General features: G+C 40.0%; 3 protein-coding genes across 4 annotated transcripts; 1 reads left to right on the top strand and 2 right to left on the bottom strand.

The window, feature by feature from the left end:
- Positions 1-1,376: 1,376 nt before the first annotated feature.
- Positions 1,377-7,818, top strand: LOC108232240. Its single transcript, XM_025004559.2, has 6 exons — positions 1,377-1,763; positions 2,311-2,418; positions 2,520-2,638; positions 2,733-2,912; positions 4,051-4,187; positions 5,170-7,818. Exons 1-6 carry the CDS (start codon positions 1,472-1,474, stop codon positions 6,494-6,496), a joined length of 2,163 nt encoding a protein of 720 aa, XP_024860327.1. The 5' UTR covers positions 1,377-1,471; the 3' UTR covers positions 6,497-7,818.
- Positions 7,819-8,592: 774 nt separating this feature from the next.
- LOC108232247 (gastrula zinc finger protein XlCGF57.1) lies at positions 8,593-15,466 on the bottom strand. Of its 2 annotated transcripts, XM_017409886.3 has the most exons (4): positions 15,250-15,466; positions 14,831-14,923; positions 12,203-12,580; positions 8,593-10,958 (listed from the first exon to the last, which is right to left on the bottom strand). In XM_017409886.3, exons 3-4 carry the CDS (start codon positions 12,537-12,539, stop codon positions 9,322-9,324), a joined length of 1,974 nt encoding a protein of 657 aa, XP_017265375.1. In that variant the 5' UTR covers positions 12,540-12,580; positions 14,831-14,923; positions 15,250-15,466; the 3' UTR covers positions 8,593-9,321. The 2 variants fall into 2 exon arrangements, with proteins under 2 accessions (XP_017265375.1, XP_037836378.1); XM_037980450.1 differs by lacking the exon at positions 14,831-14,923.
- A 761-nt stretch (positions 15,467-16,227) lies between these two features.
- zgc:101716 (uncharacterized protein LOC492784 homolog) lies at positions 16,228-21,047 on the bottom strand. The gene is given in 9 exon segments (XM_017409900.3): positions 16,228-16,325; positions 16,328-16,451; positions 16,574-16,706; positions 17,060-17,156; positions 17,528-17,672; positions 17,762-17,812; positions 19,358-19,501; positions 20,307-20,408; positions 20,807-21,047. Coding segments are annotated over 9 exon segments (948 nt in total). The 5' UTR covers positions 20,912-21,047; the 3' UTR covers positions 16,228-16,278.
- Positions 21,048-21,691: the final 644 nt, after the last annotated feature.

Genomic DNA, 21,691 nt, shown 5'->3' with positions numbered 1-21,691 from the left:
GCCATGACTATATCTTAAGAGTTTAAAAAACATAACAGCCTGATGTCATTTAACCAAACTCGCCAAAAAATATTTGAATACTTGAAGTTTATTTCAGTCACTTATCACTGGTAAATTTCAAAAACACAAATGCAGTTGGTGCATTATAGTTTTTTTTTTAATATTTTGTGTAAATAATTAGAAAAAATGAACTGAATTCATTTTAAGACCAGAGAAAGTGCATATTATGGAAAAATGCCGAGTGAATACTGAGTCCTGGATGATTTTACTGAAGAAACCTAAACTGAGTTGTTAAAGCTGAAATAAGCCGATCAATAGCTAAAAGGAAATTAGCAAAACATTAATTCAAACTGGCAAAACAGTGGCTAAAAGCAAAATATAACAAAATGCTGGCTAACAGCTAGAGTGACAAATGGCCAGCAGAAAGCTTAAAGTAGCACAAAAACAGCCAGCGTGCTACAGCAATTTCAAAGAGAAAATGTTTTAAAGAAGTTAACGAGATCTCAACGAATTTCTGTAAAAAAATATTTGTAAAATATTTTGAAAGCACAAAAGTTACACAAACTAAAAGTCACAGCACCCACCTTCTGAATGATCTAAACATTTAGATATTTCTATGAATAGCTAAGCAGCTCAAGATATGCAGAAGTAGTTAGATTGCAAAAACACTTATGGAAATATAAAAGTCAGAAAACAATAGGGTGAACGCTGAATCAGCATTCACACTATGCTCAAATATGGAAAAGTTGAAAAGGGTCCAGTAATTCTTGTTCCCACTAAATAAAGAAGTAGAAGGGAAGAACGTGTCCAAAACGGAGGTGTAGATCGGCTGAGAACCTAAATGTGTAATTATCTAAATCAGATGTGCTTCTGCTCCTCCCTTTCATCCAGGTGTGGTGCTTTCAGTCTCCAGGTGTAGTCTGACAGGAGCTGAAGTGACAGCCATTTTCATTCCTGTCACTCATTCATCTCTATTCATCCATCCATCTTTTGTCTGTGCTCATTGGGTCGTCTCGGGGCCCTGGGGAGGGAACTACACGCCTATCGTCTGTTATCACGACCGGGTTAACAAACAAGAACCCAAACTGTGAGCTGTTAGAAACATAAAGATCTGGTTCAAAGTTCTTTGAATCCCTTATGTTACCAAGGTTTTTACCCTCAGATCATGCATCTCTTTTACTTTGACGCACAGACTTGTGTGTTTTTCATCTTTAACAGATAGAAGGAACTTTCCTCTCAGTTCTGACCTGTCAGATCTCATCATGTGTGAGGAAACCACCTTGCTCTCAGCAGGGGCAGGCCCTCCGTCCCCTCCTCCTCTGTCTCTATGAATCAGTAGGTCTCAGAGTGATCACACAGAGGTGGAACATCACCCTGACAGCAGTTATTCTCCTACGCTGCCATGCAAGGCTCGTGCTTTTAGTATTTATAGTTTTTATCACTTGAAAATACGACTTTAAATCCACTAGCCATGGATGGTGGTGACAGCGCTCCGTGGTACATGAGGCCCAAAGCTGTGGGGAAGGTGAGGCGACGGGTTCAGGACCTCCGTGTCCCCTCGTCCTCTCATTACATAACCAGCGGGCCCGGCCTGGACCTGAGCCACAACGAGAGCAGCCGGCTTGCTGTGGATGGCCTGCTGAGCCAGGGCTTGGAGGGATACCACGAGGCGCTGAAGGCAGAGGGAGAAGTGGATTTCCTGTCCGAGATGGAGAAGAACTACATCCTAGAACACGGGAGAGATGGGAACACGGGTAATGAAGGTAATGAAATTCATACACATTCGTTCATATTGTTTTGAAAACAATATGACAGTCAGAGCTTGCTGCCTGTATTGCTCGCCTGCCACTGAAAGGCGAAGGCAGAGCAATAATGTCTTTGCCTTGTGTGTCTGTCTGTTAGCAAAGTATCTCATGAACCAGTGGACAAATGTTAATGAAACTCTCAGAAGGTAATCACTGGATGTACATCTACAACTGATTAACTTTTGAAGCCAACCCAATTCAAAGTAACCGTCCCAGCTAATTAACGTTAGAAAACACAAACATGGCTATAATTTAGTCAGTTTTACAGATATTGTACGAAGATTTGCTGCGGTTGAAGCTGAGAGTCAATTACAACAAATTCTCTGATCATATTTTGCAATATTGCATGAGAATGAGCTGAACATTATTTTTAAAGGTTTGACTAAACCGGTCACAGCTCCATGATTTCACAAAGGTGATTTCAGTTTAAAACTCTGGCATGAAAGGGCAGCAGGTGACATGCATTCCTTCATGAAATGATAGGGCTTTAATCTGTTTGATACAGGAGAATCTGATGACCTGGCTGCTGACTGTGAGTCCTGCTCCCGCTGCTCCGCAGGGTCATCAGACAGCAACTCCACCGTGGAAGGGTTGAAGCAGAGTGGTATAAAAGGTACCCAGGAAGTAGAAATGTTTTACATCTGCAGGGTCAGTTTATGGTTTTGGAAAAATATAACTTGCTTCTATTTCCTGTTGTGTTTTCTGCCGCTCCAGATGTGAAACTGACTGCTCCTTTGCCAGATAATCGCAGCTTTACGATGTTTTTCCAGTCTGGCAGCAGAGCAACTGGCATGAAAGACGTGATCAGACAGTTCCTCAGAAAGGCTAAACTGGTATGCTTTGGAGGTGTGTTTGTGTGAGCGACTGATGTCTGTACTACAGAAATATCAGCTGTTTCTGCCTCTGTGTGTGTGTGTGTGTGTTTAGGACCTGGCCATAGTGATGGACGGCTTCAGCGACCCAGAGCTGCTGTGTGATCTTCTCGAGGCGAGCAGGAAGAGACATGTTTCTGTTCATCTTCTGCTGGATCATCTCAACCTGAATCTGTTTGTTGGCATGTGGCAGGACATGAAACTCAACAGCAAAAACTTTCCTTTAAGTGTTTTCGTCTTCCTATTTTCATAAATGACAAAAGGTTCTAGGGTTCAATTTTCCTGCAACATAACTGACATTTAACGTATAATAAATAAAATTTCAACAGGAAAAGGTGAGCAAAAAACTTTTGTCCTCACTTTTGACCTTTTTATCAGTACCATATGTATGACTATTCTAGGTAATGGTGCCAATGCATAAACATTGTAGCAACCTTGTTATTATTTACCCCCTTTTTTTCCTCTCAGGATTTTCAAATTGTTTTTTTTTTCTCTAGACAAAAAAAGAAAAAGAAAAGCGACACTCATTTGGGAAAAGTGTGCTCCAAAGTTGGTAGAGGTTCACCGTGGAGGACAAAAAATTGCTAAATAGGACTTTGGTAAAACGTGATAAAATCCAGCCCTCTTTGGAGCTCTGCAGATAAGTTTCTAGTTCACAGTAGAAACACCATTCAGAATTTAAATGGGTCACAGAAAATTGGACTTTATAAGATTGAAGTGGCATTTTGATATCGTGAACAGTTTCTACATCAATCATAGTTTAAGTTTTGTGATTTTTGACGATTTTACTACATAATCTTTAACTTAGTGTTATGATGTGACGTATTCTAACTTTTAAGCTGTCTAAACTTTTCAAAGTTTTTGCAGACAGACTGCTTATTTCCATAGTCTTTACACTTATAGTTGATCCATCAAAACAGGCATTTTCATCTTCTTTTACCCAGTGTGCCTCTCACTACTCTAGGACTTGGTTTTCTCTCAAATCCACCCAGAGTGCAGAGTGTAAACATCCACAATCTCATTGACTCCCATGATATTTGAGCTCATAGTGTAATTGTTTATCCAAACCTGGAAGTAAAGGGTCTCTAAAACTTTTCATGTCTTCTACAAACTTACAGTTGAGGATTATTTTCAGTACTACTTATAGTTATTGGCACCCTTCAAACTTTCTGCAGAAATTGTCTAGTTAAAATGAAAAACCTTCATATTTAATAATGTTTTCTCATTTAAATTTTAAGGTTTTTGAAACATTTGGTCATGCAGAATATTTTTGGGACACTGTCCGTTTACCATTTTATTGGTCTGGTAATTTGGCTTTGCAGAAAGTCAACAAAAACAAATAAATTATACATATCAGATAACCGTTGTTGTGTTTATGGTTACAGAAGCTGTCGGTGCGAAGTGTCCGCGGTCAGACATACTGTGCCAAGACAGGCAGGAAGCTGACCGGTCAGGTAGCTGAGAGTTTTATCATCACTGACTGGACTGAGGCGCTGACTGGGTCATACAGGTACACCCACACACGCAGACACACACACACACTTTGTAAGCATGAGTACACACCTACAGTTGAAAATGGATGTTTACGTATGCAGTATAAAAAAACAACTTTTTTTTTCTCAGCATCTGGCATTAAATCATCCTAAACATGGGCTGAAAGGCCCCTCGTCAAGGAAGCCATTACTTCCAAAGCAACACACACACACACATAAAAAAAACACATTACAGTTTGCAATTGCATACAAAGAAAAATAGCTTAACATTTGGAGACATGTCCTGTGGTCTGATAAAACTGAATCAACAATAATAACCATCATTACATTTGGAGGAAAAAGAGGGAAGCTTGTAAGCCTGAGAACAGCACCAGTTCTGGGGTGGTACTATCATGTTGTGGGGTTGTTTTGCTGCAGGAAGGACTGGTACACGTCACAACATACATGGCATCATAAGGAAAGAATATTATGTGGAAATTTTGAAGCAACATCCTGAAATGTCAGCAAGGAAGTTAAAGCTTGGGCACATATGGGTCTTCAAATGAACAGTGATCCTCAGCATTCCGCCAAATTAATGACAAAGTGGCTTCAGGACAACAAAGTCAGTATTTTAGAGCAGCCATCCCAAAGCCATGATCTCAGTCCCACAGAAAGTTTGTGTGCAGGGTTGAAAAGGCGGCGTACAAACCTCAGTTCCACCAGTTCTGACAGGAGGAATGGGACAAAAGAAACTGTGATAACTTGTGACTTTGATAAAAGTAATTCAAAATTTTCTCATTATTCTGGCATTTAGCAAATAGTAATATTTATTGGAATCCTAACCGACCTAAAACAGGAAAGGTTTAATCTGATTTTATTCAGACAGTGAGAATATAGTTCTCTTTTTATACAGTGTATGTATGTTTTAACTGTATAAATCATAGTCCTTTGTTTTGATAACTTCTATTCTTAGGTTCTTTTTTTTAAGACTGTGTCTTCTTGTTTCTGTCATCCCCCCAGCTTCACCTGGCTGTCCTGGCAGGTCCATCAGAGTCTTGCTGTTCTCGTCAGAGGCAGCCTAGTCTCACATTTCCATCAGGAGTTCAACCGACTTTACTCCAGCTCCGAACCAGTCCCCGGATTTGTCACCTGGATCACAGTGCCACAGTCTCGTTGCCATCAATCCTCATCACAAGAAGCTCAGAACGGAAACGCTGTTGGTAGAAATTCAAAATCGAAGCAGACAAGAACACCGTGCCCCTGGGCTCGGAACGAAAAGGCTGAAAACACTCAGACAAAAGCCACAGTGAAGGAGTTACATGATCCACAGGGTCTGGGAGTGGAGAGCAGTACAGGTTGTAACCAGCCTGTCGAGAGAAACAATGCTGGTTCACACGCACAGAGAAAGACTCCACAACTAAACCAGAAGCCTGTTGATCAACCAGTTCCACACTGTAACCTGCAGCGTGGAACTGTGGGAAATCCACAGCACACAGTGCTCTGTAATCGGTTTGATGCAGGATCAAGTGTGGAGAGGAATCAAGAACAGATCCATCGTCAGTCAGATCTTCCTGATCAGACGCTTGCCTCAGATGTTGGGTCTCACCCTGCTGGTTCCACGGTCATCTCCACAGCTGAGAAGAGTCTGAGCGTTCAAGAGCCACACCCTCAGCAGAATGTCTCCCCAGGACAGCCCAGAACTGTACATTGTCAATCATCTTTGAAGAACAAAAGCAGTCTTGATCACCCGGATGTGTTTTCTTCTGGCAATAACACACAAGCAGACCGTTGGAACTACTCGTTAAACTTTTACCCAAAGGTGGAATTTCCTTGTGACAATCCCACACTCCTCTACCCTTCACAGCAATCCCAACTAAAGACCAGCCTTCAGTTCCCCTTTACCAACAGCAGAGGGCACATGTTAATGCTCCAAACCAAAGTGTCTTCTCTAGAAACCAGCAGGCAAGATCAACCTCTCCTCCTGTCACACTTTAACACAAAGCTTCCCTGTTCACAATCAGCACCCACGGGAATCAGAGCTCATCTGAGTCCTCAGCTACAAGCAGACTCCAAGCTGTTTCTGCCAGGCGCAAGAGCCAACGTGCACCTGCAACCTGTCACCCTCCAGCAGACAAATATCCCCCCGAGACTTACCTGGACCCCCCAGAAATACCAGGCCGCAGGACCCCGAGCTATTTTTCGCCACAACAGCTTCAGCGCTGATGTGGCAGCAGGACAGGTGGACTGGAGGCCTCTCCAGACCAGGATGAATACGTCGCTGGGAAGAAGCAAGAGCATGACTGAGAGACACACAGCAGGCTTCAGAGGAGGCCTTCCTCCAAACTGAGTCCAGAGCCGTGCATGTAAACGCTCTGAGCAGAAAACACAAGCCTGTGTCACACACCAGGCCACTGTCCTGAGTGTGAGGGTCTGATCAGGCACTTAGAAGGGTAGTCTGATCATTTTGGAGGTGGTGCTCTGTCAGAAGTCCCTCTCCAGACTAGGCTAATGGCTAACCAATGAGGGCTTTGTTTTATATTGTTTATCAAACTTAGGAAAGAATTATTTCTTTCCGAGTTTGAAAGAACGCTACACTTTTGCACGGCAGTTTGTTTAATTGTTGCCATTTTCTGAACAGAACAACACCCGTCTTACTACGTGAACGTGTGGAGCATAGAATGTGTCAATGTCGGTGTCCTCAATCCACCAGGACTCGAGTGAACCTTTGACTGACTAGATGTGCTGATCAGGTGGACTTATACATTCAGCAACCACAGCACCAACTGCATACTATCAACTTAAAACAACTCATATCTTCAAAAATTGATATGAAATTCTATGATTATTTGCAAGCATAAATAGCATCAGTAACCAATCACATAGTAAGACGGGCATAGTTTGGCTGAGAAAGCAGCGACAAATTAAACACTGTAGTGCAAAAGTGTAGAGGTTAAATATTAGCTAATGTAACATTCTTTCACACCGTTATATTTTTGCAAACATTCAGCTGTTTCATCAGCCTGGAAAATGAGATAAATAGACCCTCGTTTGGATAGATATTAGCTTATCCTGGAGGAAGGTTTCTGCCCTTTTCTTAGGGCTGCATGTTCTATGACTGATAACTGTTTATAAGAACATCTTTCCAAAAATGACCAGACTGTACCTTTAAATAACAACAGTTGTGGGATTGCCAAATAAGCATACAACTAGAAAACACTTAAATACCAAGGCTTTTCTGTTTTTTGTTATTTTTCACTGAGTGTACATTAAGACATGCATATTTTAATATTCTCCTGCAAACATTTACCTGTACACAATCACTTGCTTATATTGTTGTAAAACCTGGTTTATGGGAGACAAAGCCTGACTGTTCTTTTCTCTGAAAGTAAGCAAATTAGCAAGGATCAAATAATTATTTTCCTCACTGGAACAAGAATGAGGCTTCTCAGCTGTGTGGAATTCCATGTAAGCTATGAATTTAAATGAAAAATTTTCCAATACGTATGGCCAGAGAAATGTCTCAACAGTGAGTTTTCATGTGGGGCAACAAAGGTCTCTTTAGCCTAAAACTCATCCCATATATTGAGCAAGAATATGGTTCTCATGTGACTTACCAAAAGGCTTTTACTAGTTTCTCATTAGTGTGACAACAACTAGCTCTTAATTAAAACTCTTCTAACATTATTTGCAAGAATATGGCCTTTCATCCGTATGAGCTCTCATGTGACTAAAGAACGAGAATGTTTCAAACATTTCCCACATTCTTTGCAGAAATATTCCTTGTCTTCTTGAGTTTTCACGTGGGCCAACAACAGGCTACTTTGTTTGAAGGTTTTATCACATAACTGGCATGAATGTGACCTTTCAATGTGACCGAGTCCCTGTGATGCTGAAGAGGCAGAAACCAACCCACGTGTGTTATCGAGGTCAGGTTTCTCACCTGTGTGAATTCTTTGAGGTTTCAATGAGGACTTTTTATTGAAGGTCTTACCACAATCGTCACATTTGACTAAATTCTCAGTCTGACTTTCTGCAGCCAAGAATACAGTCCAGTTTAGAAGGCACCTTCATCTGTCCTTCAGATTCTCCAGACAGGTATAGACAAAATCCAGAAAATCCTCCAGAGTTCCTGATCTCGCATTCAGGAACAGGAATTAAAGTGAGTGATGATAAAAGACTAAAGGATCTGCAGGTTGTCTCTGCTGTGAGGCTTACAGTGACAGCAAGCAGCAAAACCCTGAACAAAAACCTGCAGAGCAAAGAAGACATAACGCTTCTCAATATCCACTAGAGGGAGACACACACTGTTAAAACACTGACTGTTAAGTCATAAAACTGATGACAAAGAAAACAGAAATTAAACAGTAAACAAATCAGAGACAGAGCTGCTGTGGAAGCAGAAGTTTATTTAATTGGTTGAAACCTTGACCACACAGAAACAGGTTTTCCACAACAATCTTTTTATTTCTAAAAATGTCCTCACTAAATGGGTTTCAAGTGTATTAGAATTCACCTCTGGTGCACCGTTTTCCTACAGTAACATAATAAGAGTTAATGTATACTTTACACTTTTTGCTTTACATAGTATAGTGTCAGAAACGCAACAATGACATGATAAACATGAAGAAGATTCGTGATGATGAATATTAATTCAACAAGTTTAAAATATAACTTGTAAGGACAATATTCAGAGAATCCAGTTTAAATAACCAGCAATAAAAGAAACATTCTTGGGATTAAACTCTTTGACAAAACAAACCTTATTTAAACATGACTTCTTACAACACAGAACAATAACAGGACAGGCAGTAAAAGACAAATGCTACAGTCATAGGAAAAGAAAAAAAAAAGTCCACCCTCATATAGTTTTTGGGGGGCTGTTCTCTCCTAGAGGGGTTGCCTCAACAAGAGAACTCGCATGAAGATTTGGCAATTGTTTTACACCAGATGCCCTTCCTGACACAACCTGGGCTCAAACCTGCAGCCTCAGAATTACAAGACTGCAGCCCTGGTATTAGGACCTGGTCTATACAAGATTCTGAAATGGTTCAAATCTAATATTACTGAGAATACTCAGATTTCTGTTGTCATTATTCTGTTGTTTTTTTCGATTTGCTCAAAGTGGGACAAACTCACATTCTGAGACGAAACACCGTCTGTTTCCAGGATTTCTCACTCGTGGGAACTTTTTTCGTGGGTGCTCAAGTGGCTGCTTTGGCTGAAACTTTTCCCACAGATTTTACAAAGATGAGGCTTTTCACCTGAGTGATTTCTCATGTGATACAGCAGACCAGAGCTGGATTTCAAAGTCTTTCCACACTGGTTGCAGAAATATGGCCTCTCTCCCGTGTGAGTTCTCTTGTGAATGGTCAGAGCGGCGTTTTTACCGAAACATTTCCCACAGTCTTCACAACGATAAGGTTTCTCCCGCATGTGTTTTCTCATATGACTGGTCAAATGAGTGCTTTGGCTGAATTGTTTCCCACAGACTTGACAGGTGTAAGGTCTTTCACCTGAGTGATTTCTCATGTGATACAGCAGACCAGAGCTAGATTTCAAAGTCTTTCCACACTGGTTGCAGGAATATGGCCTCTCACCAGTATGAGTTCTCTTGTGAATGGCCAGAGCGGCATTTTTACCGAAACATTTCCCACAGTCTTCACAACGATAAGGTTTCTCCCCTGTGTGTTTTCTCATATGACTGGTCAAATGAGTGCTTTGGCTGAATTGTTTCCCACAGACTTGACAGGTGTACGGTCTTTCACCCGTGTGAGTTCTCATGTGATACAGCAGGCTGGTACTCGACCTTAAACTTTTCCCACACCAGTCGCAGGAATAGGGCTTCTCGCCTGTGTGAGTCCTCATGTGGACCTTCAAAGTCCCTGTTTGAATGAAACCTTTTCCACATTCTTTGCAGGAGTATGGCTTCTCACCCGTGTGGATTCTCATATGATAAGTTAAGCTGTTGCTCTGGCTGAAACGCTTAAGACAAACGCTGCAAGAAAATGGCTTCTCGCCCGTATGAGTTCTCATGTGGCGTGACAAAAGACTTCTCAGTCCAAACCTGTCCCCGCAGATCTGACAGGAATATGGTCTCTCCCTGGTGTGGGTCACCATGTGGCGCTTCATGCTGTCACGTCGACGGAAGCTTTTCAGACACGTTTCACAAGAGTAAGTCTTCTCGTCTTTGTGAGTTTTCATGTGGTGCCACAAGCTGTCGTGCCGACTGAAGCTTTTCAGACATGTTTCACAAGAAAAAGGCTCCTTCTCCTGGTGAGTCATTTGGTGAAAATTCATCATCGGCAAGGTGAAGAATCTTTTTCCACAAGTCTCGCAAACATAAGGTCTTGCTTCATCCACGGCCAAACTCGGTTCTTCTTTTACGGGAAACGACGGGGTTGGTTCTGCCTCACCGCTGCCGCTTTCCCCATAATTAGCAGCATCCAAAAATAGGTCAGTTTCCTCCTTCAGAGCCAGCTGCTCCTCGCCGTGGATGCTGTAGAGTCCTTCCTCTTTCATCTGTGGATCTTCTAGTTCTTCTGGGTGCTCTTTGATTGGTGGAAGTTCTGGTTCATCCTGTTCTACTTTAATCTTCAAAGGTTTTGGTTCCTCCTGTTCCACTTTGATCTGTGGAGGTTCTTGTTCATCCTGGTCCTCTTTATTCGGTGGACGTTCTTGTTCCTCTTGATCCTCTTTAATCTGTGCAGGTTCTGGTTTCTCCTGCTCCAGACTGCAGCTCCTCTCCTGGTTACAGAGCTGCTGGTCCATCAGAACCCCTTTCTCCTTAAAAACAGGTGGCTGAGGAGGTTCTGGAGAGACAAAAAGGCACACAAGAACAAACTTACTGATATAATAATAATCAAAAATTAAAAACCGTGTTTCTGAGCACCGATACTGTAAACAATCCATTCATTCTCTCATACAAAAGTTTTTTTTTCAGCTGTATCAATGGCTTATTCCATCATCACACAATCCTACAGGCGCACAGCCAATCAGATGATCCACACTTGGATCAGCTCAAACAGAATTGTAACTGATTTTAAAATTCTCATGTTGACCTATAAATGTCTAAATGGTCTTGCCCCGTCGTATTTCTCCAACACGCTTCAACCGTATGTTCCTTCTCAGCCCTGAGCTCATCTGATCAGCTGCTTTAGGTCTTCCTGAAAACCAGGCTGCAGCTCAGAGGAGATCGGCCTTTTTTTGTGGTGGCTCCCGAACTTTGGAACAACCTGCCTTCTAATATCAGACAGGCTGCTTCACCTCCCCGCTTTTAGATCTCTTTCAAAAACACATTTGTGACCCTGTGCTGGCAAAATGAGTTGGAACGAGTACAGACTGCATTGCAAAAAAAACGTGAAAACATTTATTTTTGCCATAATTGAGATCTGAGTCACAATGAGTCCATAAAGACACCAACTAGTGATCCTGGTAACTAAAAATGTGTATAACCGTACTAATCAAACTTTACATTTAAACTTTCTAATAGGAATCACTTCTAGGTATGACAGAAATACTACTTTTAATTTTAATCCAATTTTTCTTTGCCGTTTCTTTGTTGTTGGGAAATCCTTTTGTATAATGTTTGGCATCACTGTGAAGTTTCCCCTTTTTAAATACAGAGCAATAATTCCTGACGTCGTCACTCCAGACCGATAAAAATCAAGTTTATAAACCAAAATGCTTATAAACAAAACCAGCTTGTTGACAGGCTATTTGATAAATCGACAAATTTCAACGAACCACATTTCATTGTGAAGTTTTGAAATGGAGAATTTAAAAATAAGAATAACTCAATATTGGAAAAAAACTCCTCATTGTGACTCATTTTTCCAGCACCGGTCACATTTGTTCTTGCTGATATTGATTTAGTCTTTTTCTAAAGTTTTATACATTTTTTACATTTATTTTTAATTTGTTTTCACCTTTGCTTTTGTCTTTTATATAATTATCATTGTACCGCACTTTGGTTACGGCCTGTTGTTTTTAAATGTGATTTAGAAATATATCGACTTGACTATTAATACATTCAAACCATTTTCATTTCACTTACTGATTCTACATAACACCACTGTGGGTTTCCAGTTGACATTCAGCAGTCTGCGGCGACCATCTATCTCTACTTCCCAATCCATCATCCTGGTTCCAGAACCTCCAGGGATTTCTTCAAACTGGGTCACGCACTGAATCACCCTGACGGTATTGAGCTCATGTTTCACTTCCAGCTGCTCCAAATCCTGGCTGACCTCGAGCTCCTCCTGTTCCTCTTTAATTTGTGGAGGTTCTGATCCCCCCCGGTCATCTTTACCCTGTAGGAGTTTTGGTTCCTCCTGGTCCTCTTTCATCTGTGGAGGTTCTGGTTCCTCCTGGTTACGGAGCTGCTGATCCATCAGGACCTCCTCCTCCTTTTAAACATGTTGCCGTGGGAGTTCTGAAGGAATGAACAGATAAAATGAAAAAGTTTTAAACGTTGAAAGTAAACCAACCACCAAAACTAATATCTTCTAATTTGAACAGAAGCATCAGCAAAGTTCGACAGCGTGAGAAAGGACCCATTTATGAGTCAGTGAGAAACATGTTTTTGTACCAAAATGTTCTGGAGTTTAATGAACTCTTGATACAGATGAATTGAAAGTTTCCTGATTCAAACATGATTCAAACATGAGAACTAAATGAATGTGAACCATTTATCTGTTCTGTCAACAACAAAGTGAGAAGCTGTTGCTGAGGATCGATGAAACGTTGCAGAGATTCTCCGGAGGGACTGAAAGGGACAACCAGTCAGATGTCCACTGTGTGACCTTACACACAAGAGCAGCTTCAAAACTAGCGGAGCTGCTGAAACTATTTCATCAGAAACTTTTGATGGCCGGACATCTGTCCATCCAGCAGCAGCACAACACTAAACCCCATCTCAGAGGGTCCGGTCCGGTCCGTTTCAAGCACTGGTGAACACAGGAGTATGAAAGGTCTGTAAGCTAAAACAGAAGACTGGAGTCTTCACGTTCAATGAAGTCGCTCCACGGTCAGGGCTGGAAATTTAAGGCTTCCAAATGCGAATTGCGGCTTTTTTTTCCTGTTGTCAGGCAGCAAAAGACGCGCTAACCTACCACCCGGTTGGTGCCAAACATTCTACACGACACTGAGGTGTTTCTTCTCTGACAAGTCTGTCTGCTGATGTTTTGGAATGTCCAGTAGGCACTGGGGATTTCTCCTGGTGATTGATTGCTTTTAGGAATAACGTGCATGGCCTACACGTTTTCAAGCCGTGCACACAAAAACAGGCTGTGATTTCAAACCTTGACTGCGCAGAATGCTGAGCTCGCTGTGGAACATTATAACATCCTGTTAGTCTTTTCTGAAATCTCCCCAGTGATGACAGGCATGTTTTATTTTAGGAAATAGGGGAGGTACGCACCAGCTCCCCTGTGACCCGGCACAGAAAAGCAGGTAAAGAAAATGATGTATAAATTTGTGAGAAATACACATGTTAAAAAAGTTATTTTTCATGTCTTCATTTTACTTCCTCAATCTAGAAACTGGATCTGAAGGAAGGGCCGGTGGAATTGTTGTTGGGCTGGTAAATTATCTAAGTAACCAGCCCAACTGGGACTAAAGTTAAATTGGTTTGGTGCTGTCAGGGCCTGAGCACCACCACACGAGCCGGCGCTCCATCGTGGTACACATCTTATATAAAAAATCCTTTTATCTTTTTCTGAATAAATAAAATCACATTTTTAACAACTAAAACAATGACTGATCCTGCTTCGTGGTTTATTTTATAATGTGGAAAACCAAATATCCAAAACTCAGAGTTATAATCAGAGTTCTGGTTATAACTCTCCGGACCAAAGATCCTGGAGCGCTACGCAGACGTCCTCTCTTCAGTTTCCTCCTCAGCAGCATCACTCGTCAGTCAGTCAGCCTCAGTCTGTACAGATGACAGGAACATCCTGTGTGTAGGTCGGTAACATTATTAGGATCCATCGGTGTAGTTAGGTCTAAATGGAGATTCTGCACCGTTTTCTGCACTTCAACAGAGCAATTACATGCAGGACCAGGCAACAATGTGTCTGCTTGGTTGTGTCAGAGATATTAGAAAGTTTTCCTTTAATTACAGAGATGCAGGTCAGGCTAGAAGACGCAGAGAGGTTTATTTGTTGGTTGGTGAGGAGAAGGGATTTTAATCCATCTACTCTGGCTGAACTGTTCTGAAACATGGTTTTTTTTTTGTTTTTACATCTTTACAAATAATTACATCTTTGTGAGATCAGAAAAATTTAAACAAAAATATAAAAGAGCAAATAAAACAGCTTAAATAAATATAAATATAAATATAAAAATAATTAATAAGTAATGTATAAAAAACTTGAACCCATCTCTATTATCTTTATATTTTTCTTCCAAACAGCCAAACTTTACGGTAATCTTTTTAACAGTTCTTAAGACTTGCTGATCGTCTTTAAAAGTATTTATTTTTTTGGACTTTGGCTCCTTTTTCACTCAGTTTCAGTCCATGCACCTGACCATGACAACACATTGTGCCTAAATAAATGAGAAACGTGGATAAGAGGAGAACAAAACAAGAATCAGGCCAAAATAAAAGGAAACCTTTCTCCAGCACACGAGTAGCATCTGAAAATCACTTCTTTCAGAAACAAGAACTAAATCCAGCAAAGACCTGAGAGATGAACATCATCCTTCAGCTGATCGACTGTCGGGGAAGCAGGACTCATTTCTGATACGTGTTGACACTCTTGATATTGTGTTGGGCCTAAAAAATAAATGACATTTTAATGACTTTGTTATTGCATCCTTTTAATAAGTAGGATTAAAGAAGAGGCGTAGAACAGACTGATGGGAAACTATAAATTGTAAAACTTTGCAAAAGAGAAGGACATCAGGCTGAGACAAAGTGAACAGTTTCCCATTTGAAGGACAACCTTTACACGAGCAAAACCTCAGATATGAGATGATAAATCAGAATTATGCTCATTTTATGGAAGCTTGAAAAACTTCATTTGTTCTCATCTTCGAAATATTTCCCTTTGAATAAAATCAAGTCATTTTAGTGTAGAAACACTGCCTAAAAAGACGTACCTGTAGAAAAACAGATATTTTTGTTGTCCTTCCTCCACATCTGACTCCTACAGACAACAAATTAAATGGTCCTGAAAGTCTATGTAAAGTTAAAAGATAGCCACAATGCTGAAAATAATCATAATATTTAGGAGTTTCTCAAAGATTCAGTCCAAATAACACGAAGCTAATGCTACCGTTAGCGCCTTCACTTCCGCCGGATGTTGTACGGGGAACTTCCGGTTGAGTTAGCTGCAGCTAACGGCAGCATTCTGCGAATAATAAGGCACTGTTATCATATGAAGTTGGAAAAAAAAGCAGCTGAGACTTTTTTATTCTTGAAGACATTCGCTTCTCATTGGAGGAGCTTCCTCAGTTCAAACAGTCTCAGCTGCTGCGACACGTCAGCGTGTCCGCCATATTGGAGAGGGCAACCAGAGCCAGACAGAGGAGCTGCGGTTTAAACAGGGTTAAAAACAGCTTTAAGGTTTAAAACTGACATAAAACATGAAATAGATTTTAACAGTTAATTATCCATGCGCTGTAAATAATTTGTAACCTACAGTGACCAAAAGGTTTAGTAATTAATCTATAAGCAACCAAGATACATCAGTTTCTGTCAGAGTTGTGCTCATCAAAATCCAACTTAAAAAGATTTGTTTTTTTTTCCTACATTATTCCATATGTGTGTAAAACAGTATAATATAACTTACAATGCACAGTGTTTTCACATGGTTACACTTTGTTTTCTATACCTTCTTGATCACTTCTCAGCTCATTTACTTTATTATTTTAAAAGTATCGATACTCAAACTCTCCAAAAAAAAAAAAAAAGAAACAATAAATGAAAATACAAACTGAGTTGAAATCCAACAGTCAGCACCTCCTTTCTCCTTTTACAATAAAAACATTTCATTAGTACAGTACTGTAGTTAAACCAGTAAAAAATTTAAGGCCACATTCAAGTTCACAATCAAATAAAAAACCCTTACACGATAGTTTATATCTGATTTTTATTTTTTCACCATCTGCTGACTTCTCTGCAAACATTCAGTCTTGAAGCATGAAGACGTTTCCTGCAGCTGATGAGTCTCTAACACACCAGTCAGTAAAATCTTGTTCCACCAGCGTTCCCTGAAGCTCTGCAAACACACACAGACCAGACTCTCCCCATCCTGATAGTCTTCCCTCATCTTCTCTGGGACCAGGTCCTCCGACATCACCTGGATGATCCACGAGAGACGTTAAGTTACTGTGGTGAAAAGATCCATTTGAACTGAGTCCTACGCTGCCTGGACTCCAAGCCTCGACGCTTGGTGTGTTTTAGAAAGCACAAAAGTTTCACCTGGGTGAGAGCCTGCAGTGTAGTTTCTGTGGGACTCAGCCGCTGTAACGCCTCTTCTGTCGTCTGTAGGGCCTTCTCACTGCGCTGCAACACAAAGGAGGACTGCTGCTGCTGCAGGATTCTCAGCAGGAGTCTGTGGGAGGCAGCATAAATGAGACAAGCTTATGATGTCTGAGCTGATCTCTTATTTTCATGTTCCCGAGCTGACATTAGAATTTTGTTTTCACTGTCAGATCATATATTTGCATTTCACATGTGTGGGGATTTTTTTTTTTAAATGAAGCAACATAAGTCCAAGTGTTATCTTTCTTTTTAAAAGTAAAAGTAAGTTCATTATAAAATCTTATTCTCATTATCTCCTGTCATGAACATCAATGCAGCTGCTGTGGCAAAGGACCTTTGAATGTAATTAACTGTTTTTCCTGATCAATCTCACTGGGAAAGCAGCTATTGTTTCATTTGTTGTGGTAAATGTGTGAGCTGTACCTGGTCCTGATGAAACAGATGCAAGCTTTGAGCCAAATCTGGTCCTCACTGAGCTCTGCTGCCTCCTCCTGGTTCTCCTCAGGCTCTGCTGCTGATTCTTGTAGGAAGATCAGACAAAAAATATATATTTAGACATTATCCATACATGCAGCAACTGGTCTTAAAAAAATCAAAGATTTGACTGTGGGAATTTAAAAACCTTTTCAACAGTGGACCTTAAATGGATAGTTCTGATCTACACATATATTTTGAAATTGACAGCACTAAAAAAGGTTTACAAAATGGTGTTTGCATGAACGGCTATAAAATTTCTTTTTTAGTTTGGAGTTGTTTTAAGATGGCTGCAATCCACTTTGGTCTTGGCCTCGCTCAGACTAGCCGTTAGCTCACCAATCGGGTCGGGATTAAAAACCGACATAAAGGAAATATCCGGGTTTTGATTAGGATGGGATGTTGGAGTAACTGTACCTGTGGTTGTGTTGCTGCCCAGCAGCTGTAAACACATCTGGCCCAGACTGAACCAGTGCCAGGGGTTAAAGGGCAGCAGGCTACACAGCTGCTGCAGACACAACATCGTTGACCTCATGGCTCCAACATGCTGATAGATGCTGACCTTGAGGAAAAGTTCAGATGTCTGTCAGGTCAAACTACACTCAGTCAGATTTACGCTGATGACAAAAAGATTGTGATTTTATGACTGACTTTAAGCAGGAGGAGGCTGGTCAGGTGGCAGGTGTTGGAAGCTTCTTTGCTCTGGAGACAGAGAGACAGATGTTACCATAAAGGTTTAATATTTTCCAAGTTTGTGTTTAGAGGGATTTCTTAAAGTCAGTAATGTTTGGTGGGAAACTCAAAAAGTCAGTATATTCAACTTTATTGGGTTGTAAAGCTAAATTTAATAACCATGACAATATTTGCAAACAATTTCATTCTGATCTTTAACTCAAGTTCACAGCATGAAGAGTAAAAATACACAGTTATATTCAAAACTACTTTGACACTAACTTTAAGGTAAATAAATGTTGGCTATTCAAGCATTTGACAACAAATAGTTACAGCCAGAAGTTTCCACAAATAACTTCTGCTTATATTAGTAGTACTGTAGTAAAGATTTGTTAAAACACAGTAGACATATTTGATATTTCTTCAGGTCAGTCTGGATTGATTTTACACACAATCATTACGGGCAAGAATGTTATATACTTGTTGGTCTTTTAAGGACTGATTTAGACTATTCTTTTTCCACAGTGGAGTGTTGATACAGCTTTATCCATTCAGAGACCAGTTTTGATGTGAGTTTGGGCTCGTTGTGCTGTTAGAACACCCAACTGAATTGTGTCCAAGTTTCAACCATCTAATTGAGGTAAAATTAGAATTTGGACGTAATTCTCCTTCGTTATTCAAGCCACTTTGTGCAATGCACCACTACCAGTGGCAGCAAAACAGCTCCACAGCATGATGCCACCAACATCATGCTTTACAGCTGCTACAGTGTTGTTAGCTCAGAAAGGCTTACTTTGACTCCTTCCCTCTTCACCAATCTTTGTCTCATCTGACCATAAACTTTTCTTTAGAAGGTTCGTCCATGTGGGCAGCTACAAATTTCCGTTGAGCTTGAAGGTGTCCCTTTTAGAGCGGGGCCTTCTTTCTTGGTCCACACCACAGCAATGTAAATCTGGTTTCACTTTAGACAGAGACAGCGATGTTCCAGCAGTTTCCAGTTCATGGCAGGCTTCAGTCTGGGTGGTTTCTAAACATCCCAGCAATTTTCCTTTCATTCTTAGATCTTCACTGAGTTTCTTGAACTTTCTCTTTGTTATGAGTATCATTAAATCCAATAAATGCTGTCAAACTAGCAGCTTCAGTCAATCGTGATCCCTAACAAGACATTAGGCCTTGACCTTGTAAAGTTAAAACATTCTATAATCTTCAGAACCACTTAAAAATAAATCCAAACGTGTTGTTTAATAATTCCAGTCTGGATCACAAATGGATCAGAAAGCCCGAAATTAATATGAAAATTATACCTATATGTAAACGTCTGACCAGAATTACATCTGGTCTTTTTCTAGTAGATCAAAACTGAGTATGATTTTAGATTAAACTTCTCATTTATACTGTACAGACATCAAAAATGAACAAGTGTGTTTTAAATGATTCTTTGACATTAATTGTTTGATGATAGTTTTTGATAAAAATAAAACAAAATTGTAACCACTGCAGTAATTTTTTAGTTTTCTTTTTTTAATTGAAGACAAAGGGCATGTCCCAGCACATCCCTGCAGAAAAAAGATTTACCAGTAATTCAGCCAAGTCCAAGGCCTTGTCCTTCTGTCCCAGCTTGGTGCAGCATCGAGCCATGCCCTCCAGAACATCTCTCCTGATGCTCAGGTTGTTGTCGGCGATCCACTGCAGGCAGCTGCTGTATGCCTCCAAAGCTCTCTGAGCCACAAACACAGAGGTTTCAACACGAACATCTTAAATTGAACGACTAAAAGTGGCACAAGTAGCAGCTAAAAGGGCAAACAGCCTGTGATGGAAATAAAAACCAACATTTCATTCGGATTAACACTCAAAAACCTCTGCATATATTGGTTGTATTGTAGTAATGGTTTGACAAAACACAGGTCAGTCTGCACTGATTTGAAAAAAAAAAAAGATTACAGTGACTTGTGGCTAAATATATTTCTGGTTACTCATATAGATATCATGATAAAAAAAAATCTTACTGTAAAAAAAAATTAAATAACTTTACTCCAAACAAACTCTGTCTGTTTTTCCTGAATCAGCAGACATATTCTAATGAATTTACTGATGCACAGAAACAAAGTTTCAGTGCATTACTATGGAAAATATGGCAGTAAATATGTAAAAATCTGCAGGTGCAGAACCAAAAGGTTTCACTTTCAATCAGTTTCTGCCAACTCTGGCGATTTTGTGACTTAATGATGATGATATATGCAACACTGGCTTTCTTTTACTTTTAAAATCCTGCCTAAAAAGCATATTTTTAAATTAGCATTTTTTTATGTTTGATTTAGTACTGTTGGTTTTTTGCAATATTGTATTTTCCTGTGGATCCCTTTCTAACACATCCCCAATGCATTTGTAGAAAAGCTTTTTCTGATGTTTTTTTAGTTCTGTTCTTGTGCTTTTATTTTTGTGAGGTGACCTTGAAGAGTTTAAAGGCACCTATAGATAAAATGCACAATTATCACAATGTCTGAGAAGACAACTGGTGATTTACCTGGTAGTTCCCTCGTCTCAGCGCCAAGTCACCTCTGAACTTGAACACTTTCTGTTTCTCCAAAGAATCATCAGTATCTAAAGCGGTGCTGTCACAAAACCACTGCAGGAAAAAACAAGAGGAGAAAAAATACTTTAACACACGACAGGGAGCAGCTTGAATGTCTGCATCCATTACTTAAAATCTTCTCTTTATATGCAGTACCATAAAAACCAACAGTAAATGAAGTGTATCATTTAAGTACCAGTGGGAAAGGCATAAACACAAACAAGACAAGATAAAATATTTTTAAATAGAGATATAAGAGCAATGCCATTTGTCTTCTGTAATTTCTTGAGTTGTTTGTCTTAAATTGCTCTAACAGCTTCTTTTACTGTCTGTGCCGTGATCTAAATCAATCTCTTTTGACTTATAGATCACAGGTTGAGATTAAACAACTACAATACAAAAAACGCTGGGAAAATAAATAAGCAAATTCCCCTCCTGATAAAGAGGCTCACCTCTGGTTCGCACAGCTTGGCGTTGTAAGACGACAGTGACTCACAAACCCGCTCTCTGGCCTCCGAAAACACAGAGTCATCAAATGTGCTGCCTAATATCTCCATTCGGAACTAAGGAAACCCCAAAACTATTCAGTTTAAAGAAGGAAAATGAACCCAAATACCCATACAAGATTAATTTTTATGTTTGTTTACAGACATATGGCGCGTCGGTCCATCATTCACATCGTCACTCCGGAAAACGAACGTCTAAATCTATAGTTCCGGGAAGAAAAGTTCCGTTTAACAAATAGGTACAACAAGAGAAGCGGGAAGGGGCTCAACATTTAGCTCTTTTTTAAAATTAACTTCATTAAATCTATTCAAAACAAATGTATTTCGAAAATTACTTTTTGTGTGAGTCCATAGCCTCTTTTTGTTGTTAAATTGAGAGACTTATCTTGGATGATAGTTTGCCTGAAGTTCTTGTAAAGGTTTTTGTTTGTGTGTGAGTGAGTGAGTGTAGTAAGTTTTGTGAGTTGGTCCAGCAAGAAAATCATGGTTTGTGTTCCTGTATCTGTTTCTGTAAGGTAAAATTCAATACAACTTAACTTCTAGACAGTAAAAAAATAGCAACTGCAAATAGGCTGATTTCTTCACCTAAATAGGAAAAGTCTTGTTATAAAATGGACTTAATCAAAATCTGTATAGACTGCTGTGATGTCATGGTTCTCTAAGAGACATGGCTAAATACATTATTCACAAATAATGTAATCGATATGAAAGGTTACATTATTTTTAGAACAGATCCACCCCAGAAAGCAGGTGGGAAATATAATAGATATAAAATGCATGTGTATTCAGTCCATCAGTCTGTGCTGTGAACCGTCACCACCTCTGAGTTAC

This window comes from Kryptolebias marmoratus, linkage group LG16 (assembly GCF_001649575.2).
Source record: "Kryptolebias marmoratus isolate JLee-2015 linkage group LG16, ASM164957v2, whole genome shotgun sequence".
In the NCBI taxonomy this organism is placed as follows: Eukaryota; Metazoa; Chordata; class Actinopteri; order Cyprinodontiformes; family Rivulidae; genus Kryptolebias; species Kryptolebias marmoratus.
Note: the sequence above shows the minus strand (reverse complement) of the source record. Positions and strands in the feature narration are given on the sequence as shown.